Source organism: Delphinapterus leucas, chromosome 10 (assembly GCF_059928025.1).
Source record: "Delphinapterus leucas isolate spDelLeu-1000000601 "Yukka" chromosome 10, BTC_Dleu_Yukka2, whole genome shotgun sequence".
Classification (NCBI taxonomy): domain Eukaryota; kingdom Metazoa; phylum Chordata; class Mammalia; order Artiodactyla; family Monodontidae; genus Delphinapterus; species Delphinapterus leucas.
This window is the reverse complement of record NC_143138.1, coordinates 3,321,620-3,333,869: the sequence shown is the minus strand read 5'-3', so window position 1 is coordinate 3,333,869 and position 12,250 is coordinate 3,321,620. Positions and strand designations below refer to the sequence as shown.

The following is a 12,250-nucleotide window of genomic DNA, read 5'->3' as shown; positions in this document are numbered from 1 at the left end:
GAGGTGGTCGGTTCTAAGTATAAACTTCAAAACTGTACAAAAATAAGGTTTTGATTTTATTTCATTCTTCATACATTCAATATGATTGCAAGCTCAGAAGCCTACCGAATGATAGGCGTCTGGAATCAGGAATCAGTCCCCACTCCTGGCGGGAATGCGGACGTCTATTTACACAGGGCACTCTTGGACAGCATCCTGTACTTGGTACTATTGTGTAGACATGAAAGCAGAGACCAAGAACATTAAACGTCGATATAAGGTAGCTCTTTCTCTTAAAAAGGAGTTTCTGCATTTAATAGTGTGCCAAAAGAATTTTAACTTATTAAATAAAATATATTCTAAGTGAACCTAAAAATTACACTTTATAAACATAAAAATACTTTATTTTTGGTGTAATACATCAATCATATCTGCAAATAGAAAACCAAAACTGTATATAAAGTAGTTCTCACCCAGTAACAAGAAGCACTTATATAGTTATTTTTTCAAATGGGTCAGAAAAATTAATTATAAACCCCCTATAACTTAGAGATCATACTTAGCTATTCAGTGATTCGCTAACACTGCAAAACAAGCTTTCCCCTAGAGAGAGAGTGGTTTCTTTCTGTTAACTGGGTAAGAATCGGACATATTTAAGAAAGAGGGCGGAACCAACTGATTTCTCAGCGTGAATCCTAGGCGTGTTTTAGTCTGGGGGTATATTCAGCAGTGGGTGTTTAATCAGAAATACTTATTCTTTTAGGATAAGTCTTCCTTTTGGTTGAGAATTTTCCATCTCTGAGGTTTTGTACCTTCCTGGAGACAAGGGCATGCCTCAGATCTTTCCGTATTTCTATTTGGGGTGGGGGTGGGGGCGAGGCAGGCTAACACCTCTTTAGATTCTGTTTTCTAGAAGGAAAAAACAAGGAAAACAAACATTATTCCAGACTTTTCTGACACCCAAACCAGGAAAACACACTTTTTTATACAGTACTAGCCAAAGATAACAAAAAGTGTAGAGCCTCAAAGAGCAGCCCAGAGCTCACAATTTATACTTTTATACTTGTGTGTGTATTAAGTATAAAATAATGACGTTTGGACAAAGGAGCTTTGTAGTTATTTATTTTAAAGTTACAGTACTTAAAAACTCCTTGGTAATAAATAGCTTGGCTGTTTCAAGTCCTGCTTCCAAGCGTGAGCTCCACGTGAACCTGTTTCAGGCTGTGAGGGTGGGTCCGCGCCCCGGGGAGCCCCAGCCGGCCTGCACGATGCGACTCCAGGGTCGTCTGGGGCAGCCCGGCCGTCAGAACTCGTCGATCTTCCTCTGCAGGTACTTGAGCATGGAGTCCATGCCCTGGGCCGAGCCCCAGATCTTCTTCAGCACCTCGCACTCCCGCTCGTTGGCCTGCTCCAGCTCTAGCTTCATGTTGCAGCGCACCAGGGCCTTGGATTCCTCGAGCACCTGTGCCAGACAATGAGCTGTGATTAGCGGGGACTGTGGCTGCAAGTGCTGGCTCCTCGCTGCCCCCAAGCTTACGGAGACAGTTAGCAACCTGGTAAGAAGGTGACCAATACATCTCACCATACGTGTCAGGCCTGATATAGGTATAATGTGTATCTCATTCACTGTGGATCTGGACAAATTCTTCATTTCAAAGGGCTGTTAAGCTAATTCACAACAGAGCTGTGCTTCTCTCCATGTCCTGGTCCTGCCCCAGCAGTGTGACCAGGCTTGGGCCTGAGCTACGGCTGTGGGGCCCCTGCCCCCAGCGTGGACCCTGTCCACGCCTGTGATACTCATTGAGAATGCCCACCCCAGGAGTTTTCTAACTGGAATTTAATTTCGGTAACGAGTTGTGGGATGCCTGGGACAGCCTAGATGGGAGTTGTGTCCGTTAATATGAAATAACATTTCACCCTGTAATTTGCTAAATGCAATTTTGTTAGAAGACTGTTACCCAGCACACTTATTAAACAAAAACTGAAGTCCACTGAGGGAGAAATAAGTGCAGTTGTGTGAAAGGGCTTTGGAAACAGTAAAGAACTTCAGAAACGTTGCTTTTTGCAGACTTGCATGGGACACTTAAGTGACTGACTCTCAGCTTGAACTGCACTCCTTGGCTCCCGGGTATCTGCAGAGGGAGGGCAAGGTCAGCAGGGGCCCGAGCCCGGCCTCCGGTGTCGCACATGGAGGCAGCCGTGGGTGCCCCCTGCGCGCGCCCTGCAGGGAAAGGTCGCGGTGAGAGCACTGACACGTGGAAGAGAAGGAACTGGACGTACAACCGGGTTACAGGAGGCGAGCTCCTTAATGCGGACCATGACTTCCTGGGTGAAGGTCCCGGGCCAGAACACCTGGGAGACCAGGCCTTTGCCGCACGCCTCCTGCGCCGTCAGCTTCCGTCCGCTGAGCAGCATTTCATTCGCCTGGAAGGAAGAAAGAGCGGAGGGCGCGTGAGACGCGGGAGGGCGCGGCAGGGAGGACACAGCCCGAAAACTCAGCCCTGAAAGTTCAGACTGTGCGCGAGTAACACACGGGAGGTGCCATCAACGGGGGATGTAACTACCGGCCGGCGAGTTTTCAAGAAGATGTAAAAGGCTTATTTTTATGACGTAGAACAGAATCACCTGGATAGAACAGAATCACCTGGACAGAACCAAGGAATCTAAACTAAAGAAGGTCTCTCTGCTATAGATCTGAAGTTACTGGCATGTTCCTCCCCACCTGCCGCAGCCCAGTGCCAGCCATTCCCACATGTGGACTCATTCAGCACACAAACCGGTTTCCCAGGTAACAGGCGTAAGCAAGGCTAATGGCAATTGGTGGTTTTAGGGATTTGCACCAGGCACAGAACTGCTACCCAACGTTTTCTTTGTCAGAGAGGCCAACGGTTGACTGTCCTCGATACACAGAGCAAGGTTCTAAGGGCAGGGATGTTTCTGCTGCAGGGTAACTTGGCAGCCACGCTTAACATCCACATGGTAAAAATAAACTCTGCAGGACCTGGATGACCACTTAGTCTGCTTAAGAGGGTCTGACCACAGTTACTTCATGGAAGAAGTTCATATCTGCAGATGTTAAAATCAATTTCATACACACTTTTTTAAAACTTGGTCCTGGACTTAGGTCACTTTTCAGGTCTCAACACAAGTATGGGTTTTTATCTCATTCGAACGACAGGCTCAGATGCTGCAATAAGGAGAAAGAGAATCTGACAAAGAAACCTCACCCTATTCTGATGTGACAATTTCCTCGCCGTAGTTTATCCTGAAGACTCATGAAGACTTGACCACGAGCTTCTAGGCTCCGGTAAAACACACTTTTTTCCAAAAGAGGTAAAACCCTTGTTCTGAAAGGCCCTGCTAGTACTGAGACGTCTCAGCTGACAGACCTGTGCACCTCCTGGAAACCACCGGTGCGGCTAGAAAGCAGATGCCTGCGGATCTACTGGCCTTTCAACGTAGGGCGGGGAGCCAGGTCCCGTCTCCTAGCTCGTGTTTCTATGCACTCCACTGCATCGTGCAGACAAGACCACAAGCCGGTCACTGAGCGTGGAGCACGTTCTCAAGACCGACTTGAACCCCAGGGTCTGAGCTTGGATGGTAGATGCAGACACTGCCAGCCCTGGGCCGTCTGGAGTGGGAGTGACAGGGTGGGCGTCCTTTAGCCCCTGCCGTCACTTCCTTGAACATCGTTTTCTGCCATATGGAGGTCACTTGCTGCTCCCCCCACCCTGTCTCTCCTTCCCTCTTCTGGACGCTGAGGACGCTGAGGCCTGGGGGCAGTGATGGCCAGGCGTGAGCTGTCCTTGCTTCCTTCACGAGAACCGGCTCGCCCCTACCTAATGTTACGGGAGAGCTGGTCCCTACTCGGCCTTCTTACTCCAGGTGGGGGGATGCACAGGGCAACGCGGGGCAGGTCTGCACAGACCCCAGAAAGCACAGTGCCTGGCTGTACATGGCTCCCCCGGGCAGGCCTGGGGGGGGCGGCAGGGGGCGTCCACCACGTGAACCGAGTGGCCAGTGCAGCCGCTGTCCCTCTGCACCTCCAGCCAGAGAGCAGGACCAAGCTGGCAGGTCCTGAGGAGCCCAGCCGCCGGCCACGTGGCTCCTCACTCCGGCTTGGGACTGTGCCCTGCCTGCAGGGTCCCGGGGTCCCCGGCCCAGAGACCCTCCCCGTGCCGGCCTGGGGAGCAGCGGGTGGACACGCACCCTGGGAGGACGGGCGCCGGCCTCTGCGTCCCTGCAGGCTTGGAAACAAGGGGCGGAGGCCAGCACGGCCACGGCAACTCTCCCTCCTGCTGATCCCAAGAGCTGCCGTCTCTCCTCCTCACAGCTCCGGGCGCGGCGGTTCCAGAGGGGCCACAGCTGCCAGCAAGGGTCCCACTGGCCTTCAAGCCATGACTGCTGCCTGGGCAGGCCAGGGGGGCAGGGGGCCCCCAGAGCCATGCGGTCCTCCAGCCTGACTGCAGACATCCACGGACCAGGGCAGTGGCTTGGGCGTGGGCGTGCACAGGGCCCAGCGTCCCCAGCAGGATGGCCACTGAGGGCAGCTGGCGGGGGGCTACAGCAGGAAGGGAGACAAGGGGGAGCGACCCTGAGACCAGATGTGGCCACGGGCACTGCGGCTTGTCCCACGTCACTCCTCTTTTACGTTTCTTTAAACCCTTTAAACGTTCTGTTTGGGAGTGAGTAGACTTACGGAGAGATGATAAATAAAAGCAGCACAGAGAGCTCCTGGGCCCCGTCCCCCAGCTGCTCACGGTAACACCTCGCGGAACACCTCACGATGACCAAAACCAGAAAATTACCATCTTGATGCTATTACGACTGAGCCGCGAACTGTCTGCCAATCTTGCCAGGTTTCCCAGCAACGTCCTTTCTCTGACCCAGGCCCCCTGCCCTGAGCCGTCAGGCCCCCTCCAGGCCGCGATGGTTCCTCGGCCTTTCGGCGAGTCGTTCGACTGGGCGCCCTAGAGGGCGCTGTGCGGTGTTTGCGGGCAGTGCCTGCTGCCAGGGCTGCTCCAGTGTTACCCGGGTGCCCAGGACACCTACTTCTCTCAACTGCACTTACTCTTTTTCCACCATCAATAACGAGCGCATGCAAACATCCTTTTCCTCGTGAGCTGGGGGCCCCCGCCTGAGGCAGTACCCCTGTCTCGTCGTCCTCTGCGTCTCCCCCAGGAACGGGGGGCAGTCCTGCACCCAGACGCGTGGCCCCGCACACGGGCAGGAGGAGGTGGCGCCCACGGGACAAGGGCGACGGCTGGACGCGGCTGTGCCGCCCAGATCTAGCTGCCCGGCTGCTGGAGACAGCACAGACGCCAGGAGCCCTGGGGACCCTCTGCCGCGGGGTGACACCACACCCCGAGCCGAGACGACGGACACGGCAGCCAGCCACTCCCGCCCACGGCAGGGTGTGTGTCCCAGGCCACAGGTGCCCCAGGGCTCCCCGCGGGGGCGGGGGTGAAGCTCCGCAGGGCCCACCGCCGTACAGCTTGGCTCCTGCTGCCGCGTGCCAGCCTCCCCTTCAGCGTCTGCGCCTGCAGCCCCAGGCCAGGACCCCAGCCCGTACCCGATTATGGCTCAAGGAGTGAGGAACGCAACGTGAGCTTTCTACAACCCACAAGCTGCAACGCAAACACAGACTCTCGTTACGGGTGGATTTAACAGGTAAGACGAAGCCCCCCAATCCTGGGGGGAAAGGCCCAGCTTTGCTCCTTCGTGCTTTCCCCTAAAAGGGCAGCTTTCAGGTTATGAGGGCAAGAACCTGTTGATTGCAAACTCTGGTTCGTTTGGGTCATAAACTGGGTGTTTACTACTCGTGGGTATCGGTGTTAATCACGCAGAGACAGAGATTCCTCATGGCAGGAGGGCCTCTTCCCTAAACAGTCTATGAACCAAACCATGAAAACCTTCCACGAGCTCCTGAACTAAGAGTGTGATTTCATGATTTAAGAACAAGAACTGAATTACAAGTGCATTTGATGCAAAGTCCCCCCAGAATGACACCTTGTCTGTATTTAGAAAAACACTAACCAAACTAGACTTCTTCAGCAAGTTTTCTAAGATGATTTTTTAAAAAGAGGTACTCACAGATGCTCCTCCCATAATCTTGGGAAACATCACGGTGGAACAGCCATCTGGACTCTGTCCGAAGGTAGTGTAGGGTGTTTGGAACCAAGCCTTCTCATTGGCCCAAACCACGTCACAGAGAGGCAGGATGGACGCTCCTAGCCCAATGGCTGGGCCGTTTACGGCTACAATAATAGGCTTCTTAAACTGAATGAAAGTATTCACGAAGTTTCTAAAACGGAAAATAAATGGGGGAGTTACTCAAAACACTGCATGTTTGAGCAACAGAAAAATCTACTTCTACGGAATTCAACACACCAAGATGTGAACTCTGGGGGCATCACCGTGACTTGTAATTCGCTGATGGCCTTCTCCCCACTGCCAGGGGCCCTGGCTTTATGTACCGTGTGCTGCAAAGGCTTAATGGTGCCCTGGACACCAGGCCAGGGTGGCTGTCGCCACAGGACCTGTGTGAATTCTGCGGGAACAACACAGCGGAAGGTGCTCTCGGCTTGGGCTCCAGGGCCAACCTGTCTTCCCCTGACGGCAGGAGGAGCCCAGGAACCACGATGGGCTTCGGAGGACCAGTCCAGCAGCTCTCCCGGAGGAGGCCTGGAGTCACTGCGGTAGCCTGTGCTAGGCAGGGACATGGGGCCTGGGGTCAGGAACCCCAGGGTTCCAGTCCCCAGGTCTGGACTTGGTCTGTGATTTCAGACGGCTTACTGATTAACTCGAAACACAGAAATTTCCTGAGTTTATATAGAACTAGATGGAATGAGTTGGGGGACGCAGGGACAAGAAGCTCACAGGCTCGTGTGAGATGTGAGACCTGACAAGAGCATCACACCGCTAGGACCTGCTGGAGGGTCAGGCTGGGAAGGCGGGCTGCTCTGCTCTTCGGTTCAGGGCCAGATGGTGCATCTCCCTCCCCTGCACTGTGAAGCTAACTATGATCAGAGGTCGCGTCGTGTGAAGACTTAACATGGTGAAGAAAAGGACAAATCCACCCAAAATGAATACAAGATAATGCCTTTAAGGTCAGCTATGTTCTAGAGCAGAAGTCCAGAACTCCAAATTCTCAACCTGCTGCCCCCCAGCTTTGGGGCCAAAAATACCAGTCTGGGTCCTGCTCCCTACAATTCAGCAATTTAAAAATAAGGCAAATCTGTGCAGATCGTCTCTATCATCTAGTCTCCCCTCCTCCCCAAATACTGACAGGAAGGGTCGTGTCTTCTTTGGATGGGGGGGAGGGGGGAGGTTTGGAGGGAGTGTGTGTGTGTAGGGTGTGTGTGTGGGGGGAGGGGACCCTAGAGTTTGGCAGCCTGCAAGCCTCACTCTGGGAACTCTTGTCAAAAGCCCCTGCAGTCAGCACAGACCTCAGCCTGCCCCAGGGTCCCCAAAGGTTGGGGGGATTGAGAATTAGGTCACTCGAATGAGCTGCAGAGACTTTTAAATGAGAGCCTGGGGCACCGTTAGGAAGATCACACTTTTTAAGTTTTAAGGACGCAAAGAGAGCCAGACAACCTTTACAATAGGTCCTTGAAATAATCCTAGACCACGGTACGTGAAGCTACTTCAGTTCTGCCACTTTTTGAGGATTCTGGGTCAACGAGTTGTGACGGAAATGCATTTTCTATGCTCCGTTACCAACGACCCTTGAGAAGGTAACTGCTGTCTCCCTGGTTTAAGCAGACGTTTTCCCCGAGTGGCCCCACATGCATCTGCTCACGTGAACAGGGGCAAAGGAAGCTCTTTCAGTGCTGACATCTGGAAACCATGGATGGGATGGTAGCTTAACATGAAAGAGGTGATCAAAACAGTGTAATAAAGGGATTCTATAGAGAAACGGTACAAGGAATGAATCCTTCTCATATGTCAGTATAAAAGAAAAAAAATCTTCTAAAATACATATTGCAAAATCAGGCTGGAGAAATTGGAACTGAATTTTTTCCCCCCTAAGAAGATGATTTTATTTTTATGTTTGCTTGGATTGATAATCTAAACCCGGGCTCTTGCTGGGAGGAGTATGAATTAACCGACTCCCTCTGGAGTGAAGGCCACCGCCCCTTCTCGGAGGACTCCACCACGCCATCTGATGAGCTCTGAGACGCCAGAGCGAGCACGGTCCACAGAGAAACCCCTCTCGTGTGAAAATAAAAAAAAACAAAACCCCAAACAGAACTTCACAGAACTGCTTTTCTGTTTTGCAGGAACTTCCCCGCGCCAAGAAGGCTTAGCCACACGGCAGCCAGAGGCGGGAGGCGCCTTCGGGCCCCGAGATGGCTCTCGGGGGCCTGGCAGCCAGGGACCACTGCTTTGCGGGGCGTAAAGCAAGTGTATTTTAGAACTTACAATGCATGAACGTTCAAATGTGCTCAATGCAACATACTGAATTTAAACTTCGCTTTCCTCTGGATTGCCTATGAATTGAGTGAAAGGCTGTGCTGGGAACAGCAGGGAAGGAAAGAGATCCTATTTGCCACAAAAAGACTCTTCAACAAAACCGGAAATTCTCTCCATTCTTTTGAAGTACATTTACTACCCCACAGACCTCACCAAGTTAGAAAATCTCCTAAGAGCAACAGTCCAGGAATTGTTTTGGGGAAACCAAAACTGACCTGTTAAGGGCCAGTTCACTGCCATTTCTCAACTGATCTCCCCCTTCACGAGTGCCTGGAACGGGAGTGAATGCGGAAGAGGTCAGGTTCCAGGGGACGTTTCCTCTCTGGCTTTGCTCCCTCCCCAAATCTCTGCTCCTCTCGCCGCCTTTTGGGGAGAGGAGGCTCCTGGTCCCCACAGACTGCAAAAGCCTAACGTTATAAATTGACCCCTAATAACTCTGTTCTTATCACTAATGTGCTGAGTATTTTTATTACAATTAATCTGCAAACTGGTTGCTGCCAAGAATCCCAGCAACGGAATCAGCCCCTACAGATACTTAAGAATCTAACAGTTTAGACTTGACCTCCCTATTTCCCACCTTTCTTTCGGAAACTCACTGCGATTGATGTTCTTTGCCCCAAGTTTTCAGGAATTCGAGACGAGACACCACAGAAACAAAAGATACACGTAGTAATAGCTTTATGTGTATGAGCCAACCTAACACACATAAACATGAATTTCAATGCAAATGAGCAAAAGTAAAGGTTAAGTCAATCTGGCGTAACTATTTTTGGATCCTGCCTGAGTGCATTCAGAAAAATTCACATTGACAAAAACATCATTTAAAGAAGAACTGATTTCCTAAAGCAAGATTACGCTTTCCCCTAGGATACCAATTCGGCCTTTTGTGGGGAGTGAGGAGAGTCTGGAGTTTCTGAAATGGAGTGGGTGACTGAAGAAAATTAGCATTTAAAGTTACCTAGAAGTTCAACACATGAGATCGCTCTTGATCTATCCTTCCTCTACTTTGTCTAATCCCAACAATACAAGCCTTTGCCCCGGTCAAGGGCAACCCCACCCTGGAGAAGCGGGCCAGAAAGTTTATTGGTGGAACTCAGGGAACCGTCTACGGGGGGAGTGAGCCAGAACGGAGGCAACAAACCCTGGCTTCTCACTCAGCAGAGCCCCCAAATCACAGAGTCAGGTGGAACGTCAGTGTGATCTTACGGAGAATACACAAAGTCGCCACCTGAGGCATAAGCATCTGTATTTTAAAAATGAACGTTAAGTTCCTATAATTCATCCTGAAAGGGTGGGATGGGTCAATAATTAGGAATATCTACAAGTTATCCTAAAGTTACTGATGACTTGTCGAGGAATTACGTGCACCGATCAAGCAGTTTACTTTGAATAACAAGATGGTCCCGTCTAGTACACTGCAAGTTTGAAATTATTTAGGAAGCCAGAAGCAATGCTTAATAAAATCAGATTATAAAATTTCAAACTAGTTTTGGAAAAACAACTACCCTACGATAACCTAAAAAATAGTAATGTTCGAAAAGATTAACGAACAGATAATGCCTTGTATACATGCACACGTGTATATAGTGTGAGAAAACATTAATTTTGAGAATTATTAAAAATATTCTGAAAGGCCAAGGCAATGCCCTATAGTCCCAAGGTGTGGGGTTCCAGGGCTCCTGTGACGGGCTGTTTGGGGCTGCGCCCATGGGAACCATCTGGGGAGATCTTTTGGAGAGAGATGCCCCGCCTACTCCAGGCCAAGACAGGAAAAAGGCTTCCACCGTCCTGCTGTGCAGCCCTCGAATAGTTTAGGGACCAGAAAGCCCAGTGCCCTCAACGTCAGTGCTTAGTCTCAGCCACAGCGGGCCCAATACTTATCAAAAGCAGCTCAGCTTCAACTCTCCAAATAACTAAGGATTTTGGAGGAGATTCAACCAACGTTATCGGCACTTTGCGAGTCTGCATCTCTTTAAATGTTTTCATCCTGTAAACGACCAAGACACACAAAGGGTTCTCTGGGGTCCCTTAGGGATGTGACATTTCTAGGGAGGTAGGCAGGGCAGTACAACAGGCTTTCTGGCTGGTGACTGGGTTTCATTCACGTCAAATAAGATTAATCTCTGAAAAATCAGACACTTTTAATTGTGCATATAGTGATAAGCAGGAAATATATACAAAATCTGTACCTGCATATGCTTACTGCAGAATCATGTGGTTCTAAAGAAAGTTTCCTGCAACGTTGTGTTAAAGGAGTAGAAAATCCGAAAACAGAGGAAATAGAAATGTCGGAAGTTATACTGCTAAATGGGAAAAGTTGCAAAACAACACACAATATAATTCCACTTATTTGATAGAATCAAAAATACATCTGTATTACTTGTGTGTGTGTGTGTGTGTATGGAATGCACATCTGAAAATGTTTGAAAAAGGTTGGGAAAGACATACAAATAAACAGTGGATGCCTTGCTGGGGGTGAAAGAAAGGGAACTCGTGTATCTGTATCATCTAGTTTTGTGTGTAGCTGGAACTCAGGATGAGCTTGTGTGTACTGCTTGTACTGAAAAAACCTTCTCGTGTGATGTTATGGAACTAGTGTGTCATAAAGTCCAGCCGATTTATTTTCGAGTCAAGCAAACGGTAAGTTACCACATGAAAAAGACAGTCTTTATTCCAGGGCTGGCGACAGAGCACACGGAGCGTGGACGGCCGAAGCCCCCGCCACGTGCTACCCTGCGCTCTGCCCCTGGAGCGCCCCCCCCCCCCCCATCGAGCGTGTGCTGGGCTCCAGCCAACCTTGACATGCGTCATCTGCTCAGGGCAAGTGGCCCACAGCAGAGACAGAAGATCCGATCAACTCTGCTACCAGCGAGTCTCAGGGGGGGAGGAGACGCACGCGCTGCTCGCAGGCCCGCCCAGACCCGCCCCACGGGGCCTGGGTCACGCCGGCGTTCACGGCGGACCAGGTGTGCGTACCTGATGGCCTCGGCCATCTTCGTGCTCTCTCTCTTCCGGTCGTCCGTCAGGCGCCGGATGAAGTAGATGAAGTCAAGGCCGCAGCAGAAGACGCTGCCCACGGCGCTGAACAGCACCAGCTTGCTGTCGTCGGCGGCGGCCGTGCTCAGGGCGCTCTGCACTTCCTTCATCACCTGAAAGGCACCGGGAGTCACGGGCGCGAAGGGAACGCTAAGAGCATCTCATTACCGGACCATCTCGATCCACGCAAAGTGCATTTACAGCCTGATACTGTTGCCTGTACCTACCAAGTAACTCGCAAGTTTCTTATTTTCTGAAACCAGGGATTGGGAATAATGGGGACAGAGTCTCATCACATAACTAGAGAGATGTGTGAATCTGAGTTCCTCAACGGTCCCGTCCTTACGGCTCTCGGTGGGTGAGTTACGTATTATATCCCCTTGGCACTTCTACAGTGTGGACAGCAGGTGGCGCATGCAACCAGTTCAAACAAACTACTAGTCTGGTTTCATTTGACACCAGCCTCCGTACTTGGGACAGAAACCCCAAGTTTAGTGCGTACGGGTAACGAGTACAAGCACATCAGCATGGAGGCATTTTAGAAAGGCACAAACCACTTAAAATGGTCTCTCTGAAGGACTTACAAATAACCAACGGTCTAACGGTGTACCGGGGACCAGCCGCCCCGAGCTGGTCTGTCCCGTGATCCTGGCCAGACACACTAGCCTTCTGTGGTTTGGTTTTCTCGTCCAGAAAAGGCGTGACCTAGCCGTTCACGAGCAGGAAACAAACAACTCCCAGAACTTACAATTTTAGGCAT

At 50.9% G+C, this 12,250-nt stretch overlaps 1 protein-coding gene across 3 annotated transcripts in view; it reads right to left on the bottom strand.

Moving 5' to 3' along the window:
- Positions 1–1,084: 1,084 nt before the first annotated feature.
- The window catches only part of CDYL (chromodomain Y like), a 156,419-nt gene continuing 145,253 nt past the window's right edge, over positions 1,085–12,250 (bottom strand). Inside the window, exons 4-7 of one of the 3 annotated variants that reach the window (XM_022586569.3) lie at positions 11,431–11,603; positions 6,073–6,283; positions 2,260–2,403; positions 1,085–1,441 (exon numbers count right to left, since the gene is read on the bottom strand). In XM_022586569.3, the coding sequence (XP_022442277.1) occupies positions 1,283–1,441; positions 2,260–2,403; positions 6,073–6,283; positions 11,431–11,603 (687 nt within the window). In that variant the 3' untranslated portion in view covers positions 1,085–1,282. Of the gene's footprint in view, positions 1,442–2,075; positions 2,404–6,072; positions 6,284–11,430; positions 11,604–12,250 lie in introns of all 3 variants that reach the window. The other 2 variants (XR_016394508.1, XM_089918241.1) reach the window with 2 other exon arrangements.